This window comes from Hypanus sabinus, chromosome 4 (assembly GCF_030144855.1).
Source record: "Hypanus sabinus isolate sHypSab1 chromosome 4, sHypSab1.hap1, whole genome shotgun sequence".
Lineage (NCBI taxonomy): Eukaryota > Metazoa > Chordata > Chondrichthyes > Myliobatiformes > Dasyatidae > Hypanus > Hypanus sabinus.
In genome coordinates, this window is record NC_082709.1 from 119,444,940 (window position 1) to 119,471,333 (window position 26,394).

A 26,394-nucleotide genomic window follows, 5' to 3' on the forward strand; every position below is an offset into this window, starting at 1 on the left:
CCATACTTGAAAGATGTAAAAATACATTTTTCTAAATGAAAATTATTTTTCCTTAAATTAAATGGGTAATAAATTCATATAAAAGAACATTACTTATAAGAAAAAAAAGGGTTCTTTGATCCAGTCCTGATGAAGGCTCTCGGCCCGAAACACTGACTGTTTACTCTTTTCCTTAGATGCTGCCTGGCTGGCTGAGTTCCTCCAGCATTTTGTCTTTGTTGGTTGTATACTTCTCATTAATCAGCAAATCAGCCAACATGATCAACACCCTGCATATCATGCAGAAGGTAAATAAGCCTGAAAGCACGTACCACTTGGCTCAGAAACTGCCTTTACCCCGCTGACACAAGACTAATAAATAGTCCCTGAGTCCAAATTGGACTCTTGACCTCAATCTACATTATGACATTGCATCCTGTTTACCTGCACCGTACTTTCTGCATAGCTGGTGCACTTTATCCTATATTGTTATTGTTTCACCTTGACCTATCTCAATGCACTTTGTAATGGCTAGTATGCATTTCAAATTTTTCACTGTATCTTGGTATATGTGATAACAATAAATCAATTCTAAATTTTCCTATCCTGCCTTACTTAACCAAGTAATATCTCATAACATTTCATATTATTGGCTGCAATGAAGAGGGAAATGTAATCCTAAGAGGGAAGAAACATTTTGTGTCATCAGTTTAAAAAAACATAACCAGTATTTCCTCAAATCTATTTCAGTATTCAATTCAGTCATGTGCGATGTGTGTTTAATTTCATTTATTCACCTAATGTGCAAATTATACAGCAAACAAAATGAAACTCACATATTTTGTTGCCCTCTTTATCGTATCCATGAAGGTAAACAGCTCCAGTTTCAAAGGTCCATTTAGGAAGACTGGACTCACTTAAATCTACAAGTATACAGAATAAAAATTATTTTCCCATTGCCTCTACAAGTCAACACATTCTTCTTAAAACTGAATATTTCTGGGAATGACTTCAAAAATATGATTCACTAATTACACACAACTTTGCAACACCATGATGAAACTATTAGTCTCTCATACAGTTATTAAGGCATTATAAACTGAAGGGGAAAAAAGTACAACCAGGGTTATCAGTCAAGAATTCTTATTGCAAATTCAATTGAAAAGAACAAGGTTAAAAAATTTAAGAGATTAACAGATCTGGACCAAAAAAAGATCACTTTTACAGACAACCAGTGCCTGTTTTTCCTGTGATTAATAAAAGAACCCTCAGCTGAGGCCAACTCTATGCACCTATTCTTAAGGGGGTAGGACAGAATACCTCTTTAGTGGATTTGGCCCAGACCATCAAGGGTAAAACCCTACTTCAGCATTGAGCAGATCTACACAGAGCGCTGTCGCAGGAAAGCAGCATCCATATTCAGGGACCACCACCACCCAGGTCATGCTCTCTTGTCACTGATGCCATCAGGAAAGTGGTACAGGAGCCTCGAGACCCACCAAATGAGGTTCAGGAACAATTATTACCCCTCAACTATCAGGCTGTTGAACTACAGGGAATAACTACACTCAACTTCATTGCTCTCATCGCTAAACTGTTCCCACTTTCAAGGACTCCATTTCATGCTTGCGATTTTGTTTTAAACTATTATTTTTTCCTCTTTCTTTTTGTATTTGCACATTGGTTGTTGTCTGCCCTGTTGGGTATGGTCTTTCTTTGATTCCATTGGGTTTCTTGTATTTATTGTGATTGCCCACAAGAAAATGAATCAGGGTTGCATATGGTGGCAAATATGTACTTTGAATTTTGAGGTCAACTGTCTAATTTTAGGTATCTAAATTCCAGTCTCTTCAGGTGTAAAGACAACAAACATTCAAATTAAACATGGGTCATGAACATCTGTTAACATAGAAACATAGAGAACCTACAGCACAATAAAGGCCCTTTGGCCCACAAAGCTGTGCCGAAAATCTCTTTACCTTAGAAATTACCTAGGGTTACCCATAGTCATCTATTATTCTAGGCACCATTACCTATCCAGGAGTCTCTTAAAAAACCCTATTGAATATGCCTCCACCACCACTGCCGGCAGCCCAATACACGCACTCACCATTCTCTACATAAAAAACTTACCCCTGACATCTCCTCTGTACCTACTTCTAAGCACCTTAAAAATGTGTCCTCTCGTGTTAGCTATTTCACCCTTGGGAAAAAATCCTCTGACTATCCACACGATCAATGCCTCTCATCATCTTGTACAACTCTATCAGGTCACCTCTCATCCTCTGTTGCTCCAAGGAGAAAAGGCTGAGTTCATGGAACCTATTCTCATAAAGCATGCTCCTCAATCCAGGCAACATCCTTGTAAATCTCCTCTGCACCCTTTCTATGGTTTCCACATCCTTCTTATAGTGAGGCGACCAGAACTGAGCACAGTACTCCAAGTCCCACAGTTGATGAAGGCCAATGCACCGTATGCTTTCCTCACCACAAAGTCAACCTGCACAGTTGCTTTGAGTAACTCAAATGCCAAGATCCCACTGATCCTCCACACTGCCAGGAGTCTTACCATTAATACTATATTCTGACATCATATTTGACCTACCAAAATGAACCGCCACACATTTACCTGGGTTGAACTCCATCTGGCACTTCTCAGCCCAGTTTTGCATCCTATAAATGTCCCATTGTAACATCTGACAGCCCTCTATTCACATTATCCACAACACCCCCAACCTCTGTGTCATCAGCAAATTTACTAAAACATCCCTCCACTTCTTCATCCAGGCCATTTATAAAAATTACAAAGAGTAGGGGTCCCAGAATGGATCCCTGAGGCACACCACTGGTGACTGACCTCCATGAAGAATGTGACTACAACCACACTTTGCCTTCTGTGGGCAAGCCAGTTCTAGAACCACAAAGCAAGGTCCCCTTGCACTCCATGCCTCCTTACTTTCTCAATAAGCCTTGCATCAGTACCTTGTCAAATGCCTTGCTGAAATCCATATACACTACATCTATGGCTGTATCTTCATCAACATGTTTCATCACATCCCCAAAAAATTCAATCAGGCTCGTAAGGCACGACCTGCCTTTGACAAAGCCATGCTGACTATTCCCAATCATATTGTGCCTCTCCAAATGTTCATAAATTCTGCCTCACAGGAACTTCCCCATCAACTTACCAACCACTGAAGTAAGACTTACTGGTCTATAATTTCCTGGGCTCTCTCTCCTCCCTTTCTTGAATAATGGAACAACATCCGCAACCCTCCAATCCTCCGGAACCTCTCCCGTCCCCATTGATGATGCAAAGTTCACCACCAGAGACTCAGCAATCTCCTCCCGCGCCTCCCATGGTAGCATGGGGTACATCTCGTCTGGTCCTGGTGACTTATCCAACTTGATGCTTTCCAAAATCTCCAGCACATCCTCTTTCTTTAACATCTACATGCTCAAGCTTTTCAGTCTGCTTTAAGTCATCCCTACAATGCCAAGATTCTTTTCTGTAGTGAATACTGAAGCAGTTCGATACACACTTTTCCACTGTCACACTCGATTGGTCCTGTTCTCTCAGATCTTATCCTCTTGCTCTTCACATACTTGTAGAATGCCTTGGGGTTTTCCTTAATCCTGTCCACCAAGGTCTTCTCATGGCCCCTTCTGGCTGACCTAATTTCTTTCTTAAGCTCCTTCCTGCTAGCCTTATAATCTTCTAGATCTCTAAAATTCCATCGTTAAATCAGGCTTCAAAAAACTCATGAAAATAGAGCTATTAATTTAAACGAGAATAACTGAACTTAATTTCTTAATTATCTTAAAATAACAAACTTTAAATTATGAAAATATGAAAATCACATATTAAACAAAGAATTTGGTCTTTAATGTGCTGGTTTAAATATCTATTCACAAATCATCCATTAATTTTGCAATTAGCTTTATACTTCCAATACCAGCAATGGCATAACTTCATTCAATCTGTAATAAATTATGTAACTGTGAAACTGATAATCAAAATAGTTATTTCTTCTTACTAAATGACAAAATGAAACTTCCACAATGCTTCAGAAAATTAGTGTGGTCAAGCAACTTCTAAAGTGATCAGTTCAGTAATAATTAAATTACACAATTTCTACATTAATCTTTTCCACAAATTTGCTATAAACGTTTGTTTGGCACAGGAGCTTACCTCCTTCACATTCAGACATGAAATTACTACAATGGTGTTAGCAAATAAATAAATTCCTGGTTAAAAATCCTACCAAAGTTCTAAAAAAAAAATTACAGATCAGTATAATACTTACTTTTGTTAATAGGGAAAGGATGCCCGTATGTCTGTTTATCTGACGATAATACTTTTAAAATACTTTTTAAAAAACTTCAAATTTTTAAGTTCACTAGCTGGATGAAATCAATCCAGGTTGTGTGTTACGCTAGGAATAATATATAACACTAATATTCTGAAGATTGTACATTATAGTTCTACTTTAAAATCCTCCTGCACATGTCTCTTAAGCATCATCTTCTTGCTTATTGCTACATACTGGAATTGGGCAACATGTACCTTTCCCTACCCACACACTGCCAAGTAAAGATCCAAATAAAGGAGACTGAAAAGTGGTTAACCAACTATTTATCCATTGTGCAAATTTGGCAAGTACAAAGCAGATATTACTGTACTCTAATAAAAACTGATTACAATATAATTGTTTAAGGTGCTAAGTTTTCAATAAGTTGCCATGAAAGAATTACAAGCTTTTAGATAACCTTTTCATTCATAGGCTGAAATGCAGAAATATTCTTAGAACCTGCTTTAAAAGGTCTACTAAAAAATTTGAAGTAAACAAAACTTCACATTGCCGACAACTTACCATGAACAGAAAATTCTTTTCTCCATTGAAAACTCTCATCAATCATTTTCAAACTCTCATCCACATTGTAATGTCTCCATTGCAAATAGCTCTCAACCCACACATTATCTTGTTTTAATCTTTCAATATCTCGAGAATCATATTTCTCTGCCTTATCTACAGAAAAAGAAAACCATATTAGTAATGTGAAGAAATCCTTGACAAATATAATTAAATTGGACATCAGTCATAAAGATATGTATTTTTAAGTAAATGCTGATACTCAGACATTAAAACAAAGGTTCACTACCTTTCTACCAAGTCATACCTTGCAGGTCCTCAGTCTCTGCTAAATCTCAAATGTCTGTAAATTCATTCATTTATAAAGTTCTACTCTGCATACATTATCATATCTCTCTGTAATGCTTCAGGGTCAAGTAGAGGTAACAATACAGCTGTATAAAAGTAAATTTCAAATGAGGTCTATTTGCGTTAAATACCTCAACAATTGCTGACATAGTGGTGTGGGTGCCAAAGGTGACATACATAAAGCACACCGGACCAAACTGCAAGAATTCTGACACATCATGTAGCAAGAATGTAAATACAACATGGCAAATAATATTTTAAAAAATCCTACTCTCTTGGTGTGTAACTTTGAATTTTAGTCATCAAACAGCAATATCATTTATACAAAAACCTCAAACAAAAGTGAATATTTTCAGACACCAAACCTAAAAGCAATTGATGACATTTTATGATTTAATTAGAAACGTGTTTAATCTAATTCCTTATTAAAAAAGCTTTATTGACAGTCCAGTATATAGAACTCATTAAAAACTGTTGTAAAGGCATTAGGGATCAAGATAAAATTTGAGAAGTATTGAATTTTAAAATACACAAATCTTTGAGACTACTCAAACCAACCTAGGTCAAGTGAAGAATTCTCACCAATACTTCCTTAACCCTCATCTGAGACCCAGGACTAACTTCCAGGATTATCCCCATTTCCCTCTTGAATAATGGAATATAATCTACTCACCAGCCCTCCAGGATCTCCTGTGACTAGGGTGAGCATGAAGATACTGGTCAAGACACCAGCTATCTCAATTCCTGCCTCTCTAAATTACCTGAGGTATATCCCTTCAAGTCCTGAAGGCCCAGCTACCATAATGAGCTTTAAGAAATCTAACGATGCCTCAATTTATCTCAAAATGCCCTGGCATATTAGTATGCTCCACAATGATATCTCTTTCATCCATGTCCTTCTCAATGGAAAATACTGATGCAAAGGACTTATTTATTTGACATAATAGACAGACAGCGTGGAGAGTTTAAAAAGGAAGGGGACTTCCAACGGTTGTTTTTTGGATCGAGATAAGAAGGGCGGTGTGAGAGCTAAGGTCTGAAGGAAGGCAGTTTTTTTTTTAAAAACTTCTTTGAGTACAAGAAGGGTGAGACTGCACAGGCGCATGATGTCGACAGGACAGTGCAGAGAGTTTAAAAAGACCACCCTATACAGCGGGCAACGGAGTGAGTGGCTGCAGAGTGTAGGGCTTTGGGGGTAACGGGAAGAGGCGAGCGCGAGGCACCAACTCTTTTTTTTCCCTTTGCGAATCAGCCCGGACAGACGGAGGAACAGCAGGGCTTACACAGCTAACGGTACGAGCAGACGGTTTGAAAGGTTCGTGTTTGGCGAGGTAAGTGGGTGAGTAGACTTATTTTTCCTTGTTCATTCCTGTAGAATTAGGTCGCATGTCTGCAGGATTAGTGCTTTGTTCAGGGTGTCAGATGAGGGAATCCTGGGACACCTTCAGCCTCCGATGGCCACATCTGCGCCAGGTGCACCGAGATGCAGCTCCTCAGAGACCATGTTAACTGCAGCTTGATGATCTCCTGCTTATTAGGGAAAGTGAAGAGGTGATAGCCAGGAGCTACTGAGAGGTAGTCATCCCTAGAGGTCAGAAAACTGGGTGACTGTCAGGAGAGGGAAGGGAAATGCCCGGATAGTGGAGAGCACCCCGTACCTGCCCCCTTCAGCAACAAAATATATCGTTTTGGATGCTGTTGAGGGGGAATAACCTGACAGGGGATGGCCATGGTGACCAGGTCTCTGGCACTGAGCCTAGTGCTGTTGTGCAGGAGGGGAAGGAGGGAGAAGAGGAATGTGGTAGTCATAGCGATTCCATAGTCAGGGGAACAGACAGGAGATTCTGTGAGCCTGACAGAGGTACCCACATGGTGTGTTGCCTCCCAGGTGCCAGGGTACGGAATGTCTTAGATCAGGTCCAGAATATTCTGAAGGGAGAGGGAGAGCAGCCATCTGTCTTGGTACATGTTGGTACCAATGACATAGATAGGAAAAGGGAGGAGGTCCTGAAGAGAGATTTCCGGGAGTTAGGAAGGAAGCTGAAAAGCAGGACCTCCAGGGTAGTAATCTCAGGATTGCTACCTGTGCCACGTGCTAGTGAGGGCAAGAATAGTAGGATCAGGCAGATGAATGCATGGCTGAGAGACTGGTGCAGGGGGCAGAGCTTCAGATTCTTAGGTCATTGGGATCTCTTCTGGGGAAGTATGACCTGTTCAAAAAGGACGGGTTACACCTGAACCTGAACGGGATAAATATCCAGGTGGGAAGGTTTAATAGAGCTGTTAGGGAGGGTTTAAAACTAATTTGGCAGGGGGATGGGAACTGGAATGCTAGAGCAGAGGAGGGGGAAAACAGAAATAAATCTAAGATAGCGAGCAGTGATGCTGTCAGGAAGGACAGGCAGGTGATGGGGGCAAGTTTGCAGCCATTGGGATGAGTTATAGTGCAATAAAGTTGCAGCGCAATCAGAGCAAAAAGTACCAAATACTGGATTTAAGGTGTTATACTTAAACGCACGCAGCATAAGGAATAAGGTGGATGATCTTGTTGTACAGTTACAGATTGGCAGGTATGATATTGTGGCCATCACTGAGATGTGGCTAAAGGATGCATATCTCTGGGAGCTGAACATCCAAGGATACACGGTGTATCGGAAGGATAGGCAGGTAGGCAGAGGGGGTGGCGTGGCTTTATTGGTAAGAAATGATAGTAAATCATTAGAAAGAGGTGACATAGGATCAGAAGGTGCAGAATCTTTATGGGTTGAGCTAAGAAATCACAGGAGTAAGAGGACCCTGATGGCACTTACATACATGCCCCCTAACAGCTGCAGTGATGCAGACTACAAATTACAACAGGAAACAGAAAAGGCTTGCCAGAAGGGCAGTGTTATGATAATTGTAGGGGATTTTAAAATGCGAGTGGATTGGGAAAATCAGGTCGGCACTGGATCTCAAGAGAGAGAATTCGTAGAATGACTATGAGATGACTTTTTAGAACAACTTGTTGTTAAGCCCACTAGGGGATTGGCTGTACTGGATTGGGTATTGTGTAATGAACCAGAGGTGATTAGAGATTGAGGTAAAGGAGCCCTTAGGATACAGTGATCATAACATGATTGAGTTCACTGTGACATTTGAGAAAGAGAAGCCAAAATCCAATGTGTCGGTATTTCAGTGGAGTAAAGGAAATTACAGTGGCATGAGAGAGGAACTGGCCAAAGTTGACTGGAAAGAGACACTAGCAGGAAGGACGGCAGAGCAGCAGTGGCTGGAGTTTATGCGAGAAGAGAGAAAGGTGCAAGACAGATATATTCCAAAAAAGAAGAAATCTTCGCATGGAAAAAAGATGCAACTGTGGCTGATGAGAAGTCAAAGCCAAAGTAAAAACAAAGGAGAGGGCATACAAAGAAGCAAGAATTAGTGGCAAGACAGAGGATTTGGAAGTTTTTAAAAGCTTACAAAAGGAAACTAAGGTGGTTATTAAAAGGGAAAAGATGAACTATGAAAGAAAGCTAGCAAAAAATATCAATGATGATACTAAAAGCTTTTTCAAGTATATAAAGAGTAAAAATCAGGTGAGAGTAGATATAGGACCGATAGAAAATGATGCTGGAGAAACTGTAATGGGAGATAAGGAGATGGTGGAGGAACTGAATGGTGTTTTGCATCAGTGTTCACTGAGGAAGACATCAGCCGTATATCAGACACTCAAGGGTTTCAGGGAAGAGAAGTGTGCGGTCACAGTTACAACAGAGAAAGTACTCAGGAAGCTGAATACTCTGAAGGTAGATAAATCTCCCAGACCAGATGGAATGCTCCCTCGTGTTCTGAAGAAAGCAGCTGTGGAAATTGCGGAGGCATTAGTAATGACCTTTCAAAAGTCAATAGGTTCTAGTATGGTTCTAGAAGATTGCAAATGTCACTCCTCTATTTAACAAGGGGGCAAGGAAGCAAACAGGAAATTATAGACCTGTTAGCTTGACATCGGTGATTGGGAAGTTGTTGGGATTGTCAAGGATGAGGTTACGGAGAACCTGGAGGCATATGACAAGATAGGCAGAACTCAGCATGGTTTCCTTAAAGGAAAATCCTGCCTGACAAACCTACTGCAATTTTTTAAGGAAATTACAAGTAGGCTAGACAAGGGAGATGCAGTGGATGTTGAGTATTTGGATTTTCAGAAGGCCTTTGACAAGGTGCTGCACATGATGCTGCTAAACAAGCTAAGAGCCCATGGAATTATGGGAAAGTTACATATGTGGATAAAGCGTTGGTTGATTGGCAGGAAACAGAGAGTGGGAATAAAGGGATCCCATTCTGGTTGGCTGCCAGTTACCAGTGGTGTTCCACAGGGGTCCGTGTTGGGGCTGCTTCGTTTTACGTTGTATATCAACGATTTGGATTATGGAATAGATGGCTTTGTGGCTAAATTTGCTGATGATACAAAGATAGGTGGAGGGGCTGGTAGTGCTGAGGAAACAGAGTCTGCAGAGAGACTTGGATAGATTGGGAGAATGGGGAAAGAAGTAGCAAATGAAATACAATGTTGGAAAGTGTAGGGTCATGCACTTTGATAGAAGAAATACACAGGCAGACTATTATTTAAATGGGGAGAGAATTCAAAGTTCTGAGATGCAACAGGACTTGGGAGTCCTCATGCAGGATACCCTTAAGGTTAACTTCCACATTGAGTTGGTGGTGAAGAAGGCAAATACAATGTTGGCATTCATTTCTAGAGGAATAGAATATAGGAGCAGGGATGTGATGTTGAGGCTCTATAAGCTACTGGTAAGACCTCATTTGGAGTACTGTGTGCAGTTTTGGGCTCTTTATTTAAGAAAGGATGTGCTGACGTTGGAGAGCGTTCAGAGAAGATTCACTAGAACGATTCCGGGAATGAGAGGATTAACATATGAGGAACGTTTGACCACTCTTGGACTGTACTCCTTGGAGTTTAGAAGAATGAGGGGGGACCTCATAGAAACATTTCGAATGTTGAAAGGCATGGACAGAGTGGATGTGGCGAAGTTGTTTCCCATGGTGGGGGAGTCTAGTACGAGAGGACATGACTTAAGGATTTAAGGATGCCCATTCAGAACAGAAATGCAAAGAGATTTTTTTAGCCAGAGGGTGGTGAATCTGTGGAATTGGTTGCCACGGGCAGCAGTGGAGGCGAAGTCATTGAGTGTATTTAATGTAGAGTTTGATAGGTATCTGAGTAGCCAGGGCATCAAAGGTTATGGTGAGAAGGCGGGGGAGTGGGACTAAATGGGAGAATGGATCAGCTCATGATAAAATAGTGGAGCAGACTTGATGGGCCGAATGGCCAACTTCCGCTCCTTTGTCTTATGGTTTTATTTAGGATCTCACCCACTTCGTCCACCTTCAAGCACATATTCCCTGCTTTATTCTTGAGTGATCCACCTCACTCACTAGTTATCCTGTTGCTCTTAATTCAATGCCCTGGGGTTCTCTTTAATCCTACTAGCCAAGAATTTTCATGGTCTTCTCTGGCTTTCCTAATTTTTGAAGTTCTTTTCTGGCTTCTTTATAATCCTGAAGGGTTCTGTTTGATTCTAGCTTCCTCAGCTTTACACACCTTTTCCTTTCCTTCTTAATTAAATTCATTACCTCCCTCAACATCCGAGGTTCACTTGCCTTGCCATCATTATCCTCCCTTCTGACTGGAACATACCTGTCCTGTACTTTACGCAGTTGGTCTTTAAACACCTACATGTCAGATGTGGATTTGCCCAATATACTGCCTGCCTATCTGTTCCTCAATTGGGGGGAACTCTCTAGTATAAACCCAGAGTGACTGAACCTTCTTTTGTTTCTGCCTATATAGACTCAGTGGTTGAGCCTTCCATTATGGACACCTGAGTGCAGCTGTGATACCGTCCCTGATGAATACTGCAACTACCCTCTTATTGCCATCCCTAGCTTTTCTAAACCATCAAAACCCTGGAAGATTAAACATCCATCCTTGCCCCTCTCTCAAACAAATCTCTAATGCTTACAACATATCCATGGATCAGTACATGGGAACTAAGTTCATCACCCTTAACCACTACACTCCCAGCATTAAAATACATACAATTCAACCCATCTGCCCCATTGTACTTATTACCCCACTCCTGCAGGTTCCTATTAGTCATGGCATTAACCTTTCTCTCCATTCCCATCGAAAAAAGTCGTTGCAGGAGTGGCTCGGTGTAACAATCGGATCTGGAGATATTGCTGTGAAGAGGTGGAGCAAGTGATTTCTCCCCATGAGCTTACCTTCTTTGTATTGGCATCTGCTGCCTAAAAAGTTAATTAATGAGACTTGCACTTCCTCCCAGCTCTCACTCCTTTGAAGTAATCTTTCGATGACTCCTGGTGCCACATGCTACTCAAGGAAGGTATAGAAAGGTAGATCAGATGAATGAGTGGTTGAGGAACTGCTGCAGAGTACAGGGTTTCATGTGCTTGGATCGATGGAATCTCTTCTGGCGGAGGGGTCACCTGTACAAGCCGGATGGGTTGCACCTTCACTGGAGGGGAATCAATATTCTGGTTGGCAGGTTTGCCAGCATTCCTCAGAGTGTGTAAGCTAGTCTGGCGGGGGATGGGGGGCTGTTGGGAACCAGAGCACCAGGTCATAAAGTGGGGGGAAATGGAGAGAAAGGTAAATGCCATGACTAATAGGAACCTGCAGGAGTGGGGATGCATAACTTAAATTAGCAACCAGGGTACTCAACAGTTCCCCTTGACTCGTGGCACATAATTAGTTCACGCAATTTAACAGCTGGTAAGTGAAGTACACCCTCTCAAATTTCACTACAGAAAACAGGTCGTGCAACAACACAGCACTGATCGGAACCAAATGTTAAATAGAGCCAATCAGTGAACCTGCCAACCAAGGATTCCTCTGAGGTGTTCAAAAAGATCCCAGCTTCATAAGTGTGGTCATATCTTACATACCTGGGATACGCCTCATGTGTCCTATTTGTATTACTGTGCTAACGAAGCCATGAAATCAAAAAGATTGCAGGAATAGATCTGTAAAAAACACCCTGAAAAGGATACTTGTGATATTACTCAGTTCCAGGTCCTGCTCAGGGACAGGCAAATCGCCCGCAACAGCTGGCCAATGGCCAGAATCACTGCTACATTCCCTAGCGGGGATGGACATGTCAGGAAGATTGAATTGAAGACTACCGACCAAGGCGATGTGAAAATTTACCAAAGGCCAGTTACAGAAGTTATTCTACTTCTACCTAATGACTGTTTAAGAGACTAAGTTTTGTACTCTGTTCATTATGACCTTATGAAGGTCAAGCGGGGAATGTGCTGTCTTTACGACAGTTATTTAGTTCATAATAATTTCGCTTAGTAATTCATTTTATAGTATTTTCTAGTTAGAATTAGAAGTGTTTAAAGTATATTCATTGCATGTAAAATATATCGGCATGCGATGACGTCACATCCGGTTTCGCTGCGTCTTGTGGGAAAGTACCGGTCTGAAATTAACGCGAGGGTGGGGGCTCACCACGAGGCACACCTGAGCAGAAGTTGTTTTGCAGGCATGAGAAATCACAGTGAGAAACAACGCTGTAAGTTAATAGATAATCGATATATTGTACTAAGATGTTAATGCCGATCCTGTTAGAAGTAACGATGGTCGATAATGTTTATGCTTTCGTTAGTTAAAGAGTTGCGGATTGTTTGCATGGAAGTGTATTTAAAGTAGTCAATGGAGCAGGTAAACTCTCCCTGTATACTGCACCTTAGTGTAATGTCACCTATACAAGTATTTACAATTGAAATGTGATATTAAGGAAGGAACAAATACTGTATCAATCTTGTATTGTTTTATCAACAGTTTTCACCATATGTTAATGTGAAGAGTGAACAGTAAATGGTTATTCTTATTGCGATCTGGTCTCATTGACTGGTTTATCTCGACGTTGAATTCGGTGTTATTTGTACACGCGAAGGAGAACGTTACAGTGAAAAAGCGTTGCTCTCCCTCACCCTCGCGTTAATTTCAGACCGGTATTTTCCCACAAGACGCGGCGAAACCGGATGTGACGTCATCGCATGCCGATATATTTTACATGCAATGAATATACTTTAAACACTTCTAATTCTAACTAGAAAATACTATCGAATGAATTACTAAGCGAAAATATTATAAACTAAATAACTGTCGTAAAGACAGCACACTCCCCGCTTGACCTTCGTAAGGTCATAATGAACAGAGTACAAACTTAGTCCCTTAATCAGTCATTAGGTAGAAGTAGAATAACTTCTGTAACTGGCCTTTGGTAAATTTTCACATCGCCTTGGTCGGTAGTCTTCAATTCGATCTTCCTGACATGTCCATCCCCGCTAGGGAATGTAGCAGTGATTCTGGCCATTGGCCGGCTGTTGCGGGCGATTTGCTTGTCCCTGAGCAGGACTAAGTCTCCAACTTGAAGATTCCTGCGGGGTTCTGTCCACTTTTGTCTCTGTTGCAACAAAGGTAGATATTTTTGTCTCCAGCGAGACCAGAGCTGATTTGCCAGAGCCTGGACTTGTCTCCATTGCTTTGTGTACAAATCCTTGTCTGAGAAGTCTCCTGGTGGAGGAGGTGTTCCTGCCTTCTGTGTAAGGAGCATTGATGGCAAAAGTATGAAGGGGTTTTCTGGGTCAGAAGACACAGGTAGGAGTGGTTGTGCGTTTATAATGGTTGTGACCTCTGCCATTAGGGTGCACTGTACCTCGTGGGTCAATCGGGTGCGTTGCTGCATCTCAGGTTTCCTTTTCCGGGTTTTCCGTAAGGACGTGAACCGTTTGACTGCCTGCTCTTTGTTATCTGGTGAGTGCTGGCACGGTTCTCTGAAAGGCGATGGGGCAACCCCATTATTTGCTTCATCTCTGAAGACCTTGGTTTCCTTTGTTTTTAAAGAAATGGCATCTTGAGCTGATTGTGCAAGTTTATTTCCATGCTCGGTTTGAACGAAAACTGACTTACCTGGCGTCTCGTCAGTTACTTTACGCTTGTTAACGTCTTGTTGTGCTTCCTTAATGCACGGGACACTCGGGCAGGGTTGAAAGATTGAATGGCGGCCACTCTCTAGCACATTGGTCTTGAGTGTGTTAACCATCGGTTTGTGTACGTCTTCAGGGCACACCTCTCCTATCACCACCCAGCCTAGATCCAAGCATTGCGCAAAGGGGGCGTCGTGTGGTCCATTGACCTGCTGCCTAACCTTGTGTACCCGGATTACATCTCTTCCTAATAGCAGGAGTATTTCCGCTTTTGGATCCAGTTTTGGGATGTGTTTGGCGATGTGGCGGAGATGTGGCTGGTGTAGCGCCGCACTTGGTGTCGGGATCTCAGTGCGGTTATTCATGATTCTATCGCACTCTAAGAGCGGAGGGAGACAGATGACGACTTTACCATCCAGGGACTCGATCTGGATGCCTTCTGCCTTCCTTCCTTGGGTTTCCATGTTGCCTGAGCAAGTTTTGAGGTAGTATGGGAACTGCTCACTCTCAATGTTGAACAATTTAAAGAACTCTGGACTGACTAGTGAACGATTGCTCTGATCGTCCAGAATCACGTAGGCTTTGATGGCCTTGTCTTTGGCTCCTTTAGGGTACACCCTAGTGAGGCTTGACTGAGCTTGACCGCAAACTTCTGTACAGTTCGAGCTGACAACTGTTGTCCTGGGGTGAGCCTCTCCCTCCCCGCCGTCCTTTTGTGGGGGTGAAGGAGCGTTGTCGGTTTGCGGTGACAGGCCGGAATGCATGGCCCCGACGTGATCCGTGCTATCACATTCCGGACACTTCACGGCGATCGTACACTCTCTGGCGAGGTGAGAGGTTGAGGAACAGCATCTAAAACATATTCTTTTCTCCTTGAGAAGAGCCGTCCTCTCTGCAAGGGGTTTTTCCCTAAACATTCTGCATCCTTTGAGGGGGTGAGGTTTGTTATGCAATGGACAATACTTGCTAGGGTCGTTGTTAGTTGTAAGGGCTTCAGTCTTGAGCACTGAGACGGGTTTATCAATGTTGAAAACATTCGAAGAGGATCTACTTGGCTTGGTGTAAATCATACTGCTTCCTGGACCCGCGAGGCTAGGGTCGTTTCGCTTCCTCGCCTCCCTGTACACAAACCTAATGAGGAGCTCAAAGGGAGGAAATCAATCATCGTGCTCTTCCTTGTAATCTAAAGCAACGGACAGCCACCTGTCCTGCAGCCCAAAAGGAAGTTTGTCCACGACTTGTCTAATCCCGGATGGAGTTTCTAGGTATACTAGACCAGCTGAGTAGCCATCTTCTTTGGCGCCTTGGATCTCCATGAGTAAATCTCCGAATTCTCTTAACTTAATGTGATCTTTGGCTGACACCTTAGGAAAGTTTTCCAGACGTCGACATAGCGCCGCTTCAATAACTTCGGGGGACCCATAGTCCTCCCGAAGTCTCTCCCACGCTTTGCTTAAAGCTAGCTCGGGTTTTTTGATGTACACTGAACACATACGTCTCACCTGTTCGCGTGATTCTTTTCCCAGTCATTTCGCCAGAAGGTCCAACTTTTGGGTTGCACTAAGCTGGACTCCGTCGATTGCGTTGGTGAACGTTGAGTACCATGCACAGTAATTTTCAGGTTTATCGTCAAACTGGTACAGTCCCGAAGTGACGAGATCTCGTTGTGCTAAATACTGCATCATGGGATCGGCTGTAAGCGGCATGCGGGCTGGAGAAGTACGTTGGCGCCTATATGACTGAGAGCGTACGTTTCTCATGGAATTTGCCGTCCTGGATTCGACCTCTGCATCTCTTCGCATCAAACTTTGTAAGTTTGGTGTCGAGAAGTATCGGTTGTCAGCTCTTTCATTCTTGACTTCATCACGGAGTCGTGAGGGTAAATTTTCTTCCTCGTATGGATGTGATGCAATCGTGACTCTCTGAGGTTCCTCGTAGCTGGGGAAGTTATCGAATACGTATGGAGAGGGGAGACGAGCCTGCCTGTCTATTTGAGATTGTACATAGTCGCTTGTGCGTTCCAGTCTGGTCCTTTCTAAAGTAGATCTTACTTCGGTCAGATCATGCGACCCTTCATCTTCTTCTATGTACTCTGCTTCCGCCATGGCAGCTTCTTCTTCTCTTTCTAGCTGCAGCACTTGCAACTCTGTCGATATTTTTGCCATTTCTAACTGGGTTTCGGCTTCTCGGGTGTCCCATTCCTTCTGGGTTTCGGCTTCTCTGGCGGCCTCTTCTCTTTGTCTGGCGGCCCTTTCTTTCTGGATTTCGGCTTCTCTGGCAGCCTTTTCTTTCTGGATTTCGGCTTCTCTGGTGGCCTGCTTCATTTTCAAAACTGCTTCTTGTCTGGCGTAACGCAGTCGCACCTTGGCGACTTCTGCCTTGGCTCTTGCCTGGGTGGACTTACTTGATGTCGGTTTACCGCCCTTGTCGCTGGGCGGCGTCGACTTGATGCTGGATCGAGCTGACATTGCAGCACTTGAAACACCTGATAATGCCGCTTTTTCACTGTAACGTTCTCCTTCGGGTGTACTAATAACGCCGAATTCAACGTCGAGATAAACCACAGTCAATGAACCACATCGCAGTAAGATTAACCATTTACTGTTCACTCTTCACATTAACATATGGTGAAAAAGCGTTGCTCTCACTGTGATTTCTCATGCCTGCAAAACAACTTCTGCTCAGGTGTGCCTCGTGGTGAGCCCCCACCCTCGCGTTAATTTCAGACCGGTACTTTCCCACAAGACGCGGCGAAACCGGATGTGACATCATCGCATGCCAATATATTTTACATGCAATGAATATACTTTAAACACTTCTAATTCTAACTAGAAAATACTATCGAATGAATTACTAAGCAAAAATATTATAAACTAAATAACTGTCGTAAAGACAGCACAAGGCTACTTGTGATATTACTCAGTTCCAGAGGTGAAAGAAGCACTTGAAAAGCGTTGCACACTCATTATTTTCCAAGAAAGCTAAAAATGACCTCGATAGTGGTTTCATTGCTTCTTATAGCATTTCCAAAATGATAACAAAGTGGGGAAAATCTCATACAATTGGTGAACAATAATGCCTGCTGTATCAGAAGTGCTCACCAAAATGGATACCAGTATTTTAAAAGCAATTTCTCTGAATAAATCTGTAGCTCATCATATTGATGAAATGAATGAAGACATTAAGCATCAGCTGTGCAAAAAGCTATAAAAAGCAGAACTTGGCATACAACTGGATGAGCCAACTGCACAAAAACGAAGCATTGCTAATGGCATATGTACGGTTTATCAAAAACGGAAAAGTTTATGAAGAGATTCTCTTGTGCAAAAAGAGAAAAAACATAGCAACAGAGAATCTACAACAAGTTCAAAGTGGATATTGAGAAAAATATTTCAATTAGGAACATGATCTCTTGTACAACAGATGGAACACCATGTATGACCGGTTACCATGCTGGTTTAGTGGCACTTATGAAAAACGAAATTCCAAATCTGTTTACAATCCATTGTGTAATTCATCAACAATATCTTGCAGCCAAAAACCTCAATCTGCGACTTTTTTCAAGCATGACTCTTGTAATATCTGCTATCAAACAAATTAAAGCTCATCCATTAAATACAGAATATTTCACCCATTATGCCAAGATAATGCTGAAGAGGTTGAAACCTTGCTACTTCACACTGAAGTCCATTGGCTGTCAAAAGGCTGCTGCTTAAAACATTTCTTTGAACTTTTTGACACTGTAGTCAACAAAAGCTTGGGAAATAAGACTAAATGTCTACCTGGAAGTGTGGCATACCAAGCTGATCTGTATGACAAAATGAACATTCTAAATTTGAAATTACAGGGTGAGAATTTCAATTTAATCCAGGCAAAAAGTGCAGTATCCATTTCTATCAGAAAATTGGAAAAATACAAGCAAGTTCATTGGGAGAAGAATGTTCTTAGTCCCCCTGCTTGGCATTGTCTTTCACAGACAGTGATTTGCAAGAGTACTGTTTACACATGCAATTACTGAATGGTTTTCAGAATCTATTCAAGGATTTGAACGATTTGGAAATTCTGGACTATGGTATATAACCCATTTCATTGCAAGGTACATGAACAGGAAGAGAACTCGCAAGAAGAAATTATCAAAATTCAGAATGAAACAAAAATGCTTTTCTAAAATGTTTCCTTTTGTGGTATGTGGCTACACCGTCTTACGAAGTTTCCAGGTTTTTGGAGAAATGCCAAACTACTCCACTGCATTTCCACCCTACCTTGTTGAAAGAGGCTTCAGCACAGTGAACCACATTCACAAATAACCGAAACCACTTGGACATTGTTACGCGTTTTGCTGTCACAACTTGAACCAGATATTTCAACTCTTGCGAGAAAGCATAAAGCTCAAGGATCACATTGATACTGAAGCAACTATACAACACACAGGTACTGTGTAAGCTAGGCTTGAAGACAAATAAAAATTTAAAGCAAAATCATTATTCTTATTAACATAATGTAGATATGGTTTCACACTATAGATATCAGAAAGTATATTGTTCTTAAGAGAGGTATTGGCAAGTACGAAGGTGCTTTGGGGGGCATTGGCAAGTATGAAAGTGCTTTGTGTGTGTGGCGGGGGGGGGGGGCGCACTGGGCTATAAAAGGCTGAGAGACATTGCACTACCCTAACTACCATCCTGCCTATACTGAATCAAGGATGAAGAATGAACAACAACATAAAACTTTACTTGTTCTTGCATGTCCCCACTGAAGCTTTTTATACAAAAGTGCTACTCTGACACCCCACAACTGGACCATTTACTCTGCCTCTTCATGCCAAAGCCTTGAGCCAAAGTTTCGGTGCTTACTCTTTGGCTGGCCCACTTTCACAATGGTTGCAATGTGTGCTACCAATAAGCCAATCAATTATTGACTAACAATTTGCAAACTGGTCACTTTTAGGATGCTGTTGGAACTCACTAGCAAGTCCCAAGACCTACTTCTTTTAAATCTTTTCTGATATTCAATGTGTCTTAGTAGCATTTCAAATTTGTAGTTTAAATTCTATTTAAGTAATTATATGAAATGCAAATAAGAATAGAATTATCAAGAAAATATCGCAAGGTAGGAATATGTTATTCAGACTTTTAGAATAGTTCTGTCACTTTAATCAGATAATGGCTGGTCTGTGAATGGACTCTGCAGGCCACACCAAAACCCCATCTCTTAATGGCCAAAAGACCAAAATTGTGTTGGAAATTCTGAACTATTTTCTGTATCCATCCTCCTCCACTTCAATAATCTATGTAAATACACTTCAAGTATTAAACTTTCCCCATTTCCAGACTTCACTTTTTTTAATTTGCAAGATAAGCTCAAATTTGTCTACACCACATTGAATTTGCCAGAACTCTGCCTAATTTTCAATCTACTATTTACAACTGTATAGTTTCATCTATACTACTTCTAATGGCCTTAGGATTGTAAACACATTCCTTTAACCTACCAGTAAGGAACAGTTCAGGTCAAACACGCTTTTCGAGAACATCACAATTCACATCAGTCTAATCCAAGAAAATGACGATTATTGCCTCCCCAACAAACACTAATTAATTTTGTAGCCAAGTCAATAAATTTGACTTCCTTTGCAAGCTTCAGTTTTTGTTGACCAGTCTCTTAACAAATGTGGATACTTAACCTTCAGAAAGGAGGCATTCTCAATTGTTTCTGAGTATTAACAAAATAGGTTCAAGTATAAAAATGTATGAATTATTCTTACACTTACATTTAATTAGGTAGACATAAAAGCTTATTTGAAGACAAATTAAACCACTGTCTGACAAACATAACCCCATATTTGAATTGTTTCTATTGACTCTGCTTCTGAAGAATCCAACATCAACATAAGTTACAAATAAAAATGGAAAATGCTGGAAACAGCAGATCCAGCAGTATCCATGGAAAGAGAAACAGAGATAACTTTTTAAATCCAAGACCCTTTGCCATAACTGAGAAACAGAAAAGCTTGTTATCCTCTGTAACATAGAGTTGGGGGAAGAAATGAATAAATGAATGAAAATGTATCCAAAATAGGACGAAACCAGGGTTGCTGCAGATCTAATTAGTGGTTGGTGGATTAATAGTGGCTGTACAGTGATAATGCATAAAGAACTGTAAAATATTAACAAATGCAGAACTGTCACACATGTCTAACAGGTACAACTAATCTACTGGAAACAAAAACTAAATCAAATGTCTGAAAGATGACTTAGAGCAGAAGTGGCCAGTCAGGTGTCAGAACTTGTACAATTTGATAAAGTCCAAAAAGTTGCAACAATGTGTCAAAACAAAAGAAGAGGTGCCACTGCACAAGCTTGGGTTGGACCTTACTGTAATAGTGCCCAAGATCACAGACAGAAGTTAAACGGAAGTGAGACGTTCTATTTTTCTCTCTCCAACATGTTTGTTCAGCAAAACATTGTGGGCCGAAGGGTCTGTTCCTGTGCTGTATTATTTTATGTTCTAAAGCAAAAGGCAAGTAACATTTACAAGCATATCATTACTTGAAAGGGAAGTACTGCACTATAATATGAGGCTTCTAAACTTCCCCAAAAGCCAAGAAAAATTACAAACCTATTATTGCCAGTTCAATCTTTTCCCATCACAAAAATCACCATAACTACCACCCCAGAGTTTGCGTTCATTTGTTCTAGGTGCAGCATGTCAAAACAAATGGTCCTTCACATTACAGTCCAGCAGCATGGTCAGAAAAACTTTTCAGGTGTTCCCCCCCCCCTTACAAAGGTAGAGTTCCTATGAAACCTTTTGAAAGCCGAAATGGCGTAAAGAACCATTAATTTATACAGGAAAAAAATTTGTAAAAGCAAAAATCCTCTTTGTAATGCAAAAAACAGATTACTAATGTAGGTCTTTTGAAAAGCGAAGTGGAGTAAAGCAAACATTTGTAAAGCGGGAGACACCTGTAGTTCGGAATTTGCCACCCTCTAAATGCTGCAATTAATTGAGAACGGATTTTAAAGTGGCTCCATTAGAGGAATTTAATTTTTGCTAAATAAAAAATTAATTAAAATAATGAAGTAGAATATTTACTGAAAAGGTAACATCTTCCCTCAAGTTTCAATCTTTTGCCTTATAATCAAAGTTCCAAGTAAATTTATCCAAGTGTATACACACACACAACCCATTTTCTTGTGGGCACACTCACTTAATGAAAGACTACACCAGGTGTACAAAAGACAACAAATTGTACAAATACAAGAAATAAACAAACAAGCAAAAAAAAATATTTAAAATATGAGTTGAAGAGTCCTTGAAAGAGAATCCACAGAATGTGGGAACATTTCAATGATGGGGCATGAAGTTAGCCCTAATAAAAAGGATCACAACAATGTCATTCCTAATTTGGCATAGAATCCTAGAGGTTATTCTCCAGATTTTCAAATTCTTAAATCCTAGGGTTTTGTAGTTTGACAGGTTGTAATCCTGTACAATTTATTCAATAGATCAGACAATCCCAGAAGTACAGTGAAAAAGTAGATAGACAAGGTCCTGGACATTGGTGTTAACTGCATTCAGTACTTCGGCTATCGTCAGATCTCGATGGAAAGATGTTGCTGTTATCAACTATTTCTGTCTTCAAACCAAATGCAAAGCAATATGCCATTGAAGACAAAGGTAACCAGTGTAGCCAAATTACTCTTGCCACATCACATTCTCACAGTTCCACGCAGATCTCTTCCAGAAATCAGTGGCAGCAAATAAGTATTAATTTAAACAACAATTTGTGCATGGTTGTTGGACATTATTCCCAACAGGTGACAGAATGCAAACACAATGAAGGCAATTCCTATCTCTTGGAGCAGGAAATATCATCTTGACAGTTATTAACCAACTTTGAGTAAGACACCAATGGCAAAGAAATGGCAGTAACTGATTAGAATGATAAAAATCACAAATACAATGGCACATTTTCAAAGTAGTAATTGTGGCCCATAGATTTAGTGGTAGAGTAAGGCAATGGTTAAGTTATTGTACTGGAGGCCAAGATAATGGAACAGCACTGTAGCATAGTGGTTAGCACAACACTTTATAGTACAGGCAACCCATGTTCAATTCTCACTGCTACCCCTAAGGAGTTTGTATGTTTCCTCCGAGTGCTCCAGTTTCTTCCCAGTCTAAAGACTCACTGGTTGGTAGGTTAATTGGTCATTGTAAATTGTGATTAAGCTCAGATTAAATTTGGGGGAATTGCTGGGCAGTGTGGTTCAATAAATGAATAAAAAAATTAATACAAAGAAATTAAGCCAAAATAAACTGAATCTAATTGAAACTAATTCATGAAAAATAATTATAAATCTATGAAGTTTGGCAAAATATGTTCACCAACCTCACTGCCTTGTCCTTGGTGGTAGGTACCATGGATCTGAGAGGTGCTGTTAGCAGTTCCCTGAATAAGTAACTGCAGATAACTTTGTAAAGCTGTTCGCACTACAGCCACAGTATGGTGGTGGTAAGAAATTAATGTTTAGTGCAGTTGATGAGATGCCAATCAAATAATCTGCTTTTCCTGGATTGATGTTTGAGATATTTTTGCACTGTACCTATCCAGGCAGTTGGAAAGTACACCATCACACTGTTGACTCAGGCCTTATAGACAGAGGAAAAGATATGGGGTATCAGTCACTAACTAAATGTGGCTGATCAACTTAAGTTTCTAAATCAATGATGACTACAAATGAGACAGATCAGCTGGTTCAACCGTGTCGCAACAACCACCTTGCGCTCAACATCAGTAAGATGTTGGACTTCAGTAAGGGGAAATGGGGGGTCAGCTGTAGAAAGGGTGAGCAACTTCAATTCCTGTGTGTCAACATATCCCGGGCCCATATAATCAATGAAATTATGAGGGAGGCACACCAGAGGCAAGGCTTCATTAGATGTCTGAAGAGAATTGGTATAATACCAAAGATTCTAACAAATGCTTACAGATGTACCATGGAAAGCATTCCATCTGGTATGGCGGCTCCAAAGCACAGGATTGATAAAGCTGCAAAAGGTGGCAGATTGAGGCAACTCCATCACAAGCACTACCCTCACCACCATCAACTACATCATAATTTTGCTGTTGTTTCGCACTCATTAACTTCCACTGCTGCCGCAAAGCAACTAATGTCATGATGTATATCACTGATAATAAACCGGATTCTGAGGATTTTGTTAGAGAGGGATTTCACACTGGCAATGCTACTGAATATTCCAGGTCAGTGTCAGGCCCTCTTGTTAGCAACTGTCATTACCTGCCCATGAAGAATGCATGCCACTGGAATTCATTCTCACACCCATCATTCAGCTTTTAGTGCATGCGACTAATTCATTTCCTGAGGAGTTGCAAATAGAATCGAACATACTGCAATCAACATATATCACCACTTCTGACCGTACCATCAAAGAAAGATCATTGATAAAGCAGCTGAAGGTGTTTGGGTCCAGGACTCAGTCCTAGGGGATTCCTGCAGCTCTACTGATTGACTCCCCCCCTCCTCCTACAATGATAACTTTCTCACTTGATTCATATTATGACCCTACCCAAAGGCATTTGACTTGAAGCCCAATAATTTCTGTTATCAGTTGAATGTTATTTTGATTTACAGCCATTTTTACCTTGCACTCAGAACGCATTTCCTTTGTTTGAGTTTGGATCATTCTGTACAAGGCTAACAGGGCAGTGAAGGAACCACTCCAAAAGAGTCAGCCATTCTTTCCATTACTTTAATGACAACTGAGAAGGGAATACCTTTAAGTGAATATCAACCATTCCAAAATACATCTCAGAATGTCAATACAAAAGTCAAACTTGAAACTATGGAAGCTATGAACCCAGGATAAAATAGGGCATTTAGGTCACAAGTTGTCATTAAGCTAGCCGAAGCATTGGATTTTGACATTATATACAGTTTGCAGTTGACCACAAATACAAGAAATGTATCCACCACCACAACCAAAAGACATAGAAGCTCCTGAAACAGCAAAATATTAACTTACACATTAAAATATTGTCAGAGATCTGCAAATATTTCAAGATCTTTCAATAAAAAGGTATATATAGTGGACATGCAGAAAATGCTTCCAATAATGGGAGTTTAGGACCCAAGTGCACACACAGCCTCAGAATAGAAGGGTGTCCCTTCATTGCAGAGATAAAAAAGATTTTTTTTAGCTAGAGTGGTGAGTCTGTGGTATTCATTGCCACAGACAGCTGTGGAGACTGTCAATGGCTATATTTAAAACAAAGATTGGTAAATTCTTGATCAAAGGTTATGGGGAGAAACAGGAAAAAGGGTTGAGAAAGAAAATGAATCACTCATGATTGAATAGTAGAGCAGCCTCAATAGGCCTAATGGTCTAGTTCTGCTCCTGTCTTATGGTCTTAAGGAAATTAATCAATTTTCAAAACAGTTACAACTGGCCTGACAAGCTTGTCACACTAACACACAAGCAGAAATTGAAGAAAACATTTAGTGACTTATTCCCGTCAGTGTTAATAATTTTACTCAGTCAGATGATATACTAGGGGATTGTTTGGAATGTATTTATACAGGTTGAGAATTTGCATATATTTACATGGAAAGTGGCAGTTAGAGAAGAACTCAATGTTTCTGCAGTTGCCACCAGAGGCGACTGAAGGAAGGTGCAGCTGAAAACACAGGATTAACCAGTAACCCCAGGTCCTTACAGCTGCACATTTCCACTAAGAAAAAGTAACTCTCAGCCAGCCCTGCCCACTCACCCAACACTATAGAGAATTGAACGGGGAGGAGACGAGAACGTAGAAATACGAATTATGTCGAGCGCACAGACATAAATTGAGGCCGGGAGCCACAGAGATGAACTGGGACGAAAGCTCAGGTTCATCACCCGTCCTCCCCACGTAAGCAACACGAACAGTACCTTGTACATACTCGCTGGTAAAGCGCTGCCTCGTTTCGCTTATTAACTTCTCTTTGTCCTGGAAGAGACAGGAACATGAGTGGTTTATAGGAAAACAGCTACCCCCGAGCCCTCAATACCGAGCACCCCACCATACTCCGACACGGCTCTCACCGGCAGCTGATCGGCAGCCATCACAGCGCTCCAGCCGCAGTCACGTGAGCGGCCTGACCTCTCACCCCGAGCGCCGCTCCCGTCGTCAGGGGACGCGCGCCAACTCGGACAGCGCCGAGGCGGGAGGGAGAGTTAACTCGCCACCCGTTTCGTTTCCCGGGCGGACTCTCGCTGGCGTTCCGCCCACCTCCTCGCACTTCCAACCGGACAGGAAGGCGCGGCTGAAGGCAAGAAAGAGCGTCGCGTTCAGGGACAGGGGCGGGTGGGTCAGCGGGTTCAGGGACAGGGGAATGGTGGGTTCAGGGACAGGGGCGGGTTGGTCAGCGGGTTCAGGGAGAGGGGAATGGTGGGTTCAGGGACAGGGGCGGGTTCAGGGAGAGGGGAATGGTGGGTTCAGGGACAGGGGCGGGTGGGTCAGCGGGTTCAGGGAGAGGGGAATGTGGGTTCAGGGACAGGGGCGGGTGGGTCAGCGGGTTCAGGGAGAGGGGAATGTGGGTTCAGGGACAGGGGCGGGTGGGTCACCGGGTTCAGGGAGAGGGGAATGGTGGGTCACCGGGTTCAGGGAGAGGGGAATGGTGGGTCACCGGGTTCAGGGAGAGGGGAATGGTGGGTCACCGGGTTCAGGGAGAGGGGAATGGTGGGTCACCGGGTTCAGGGAGAGGGGAATGGTGGGTTCAGGGACAGGGGCGGGTTGGTCAACGGGTTCAGGGAGAGGGGAATGGTGGGTCACCGGGTTCAGGGAGAGGGGAATGGTGGGTTCAGGGACAGGGGCGGGTTGGTCAGCGGGTTCAGGGAGAGGGGAATGGTGGGTCACCGGGTTCAGGGAGAGGGGAATGGTGGGTCAGCGGGTTCAGGGAGAGGGGAATGGTGGGTCACCGGGTTCAGGGAGAGGGGAATGGTGGGTCACCGGGTTCAGGGAGAGGGGAATGGTGGGTCACCGGGTTCAGGGAGAGGGGAATGGTGGGTCACCGGGTTCAGGGAGAGGGGAATGGTGGGTCACCGGGTTCAGGGAGAGGGGAATGGTGGGTCACCGGGTTCAGGGAGAGGGGAATGGTGGGTTCAGGGA

At 42.1% G+C, this 26,394-nt stretch overlaps 1 protein-coding gene across 3 annotated transcripts in view; it reads right to left on the reverse strand.

Annotated features, from left to right (window-relative positions):
- The window catches only part of mospd2 (motile sperm domain containing 2), a 104,637-nt gene extending 79,087 nt beyond the window's left edge, over positions 1 to 25,550 (reverse strand). For 2 of the 3 annotated variants that reach the window (XM_059968019.1, XM_059968020.1), the window contains exons 1-4: positions 25,329 to 25,550; positions 25,176 to 25,233; positions 4,854 to 5,009; positions 816 to 902 (exon numbers count right to left, since the gene is read on the reverse strand). In XM_059968019.1, the coding sequence (XP_059824002.1) occupies positions 816 to 902; positions 4,854 to 5,009; positions 25,176 to 25,233; positions 25,329 to 25,349 (322 nt within the window). In that variant the 5' untranslated portion in view covers positions 25,350 to 25,550. The remainder of the gene's footprint in view (positions 1 to 815; positions 903 to 4,853; positions 5,010 to 25,175; positions 25,234 to 25,328) is intronic. The other variant, XM_059968021.1, reaches the window with a different exon arrangement.
- Between the last annotated feature and the right edge of the window lie 844 nt (positions 25,551 to 26,394).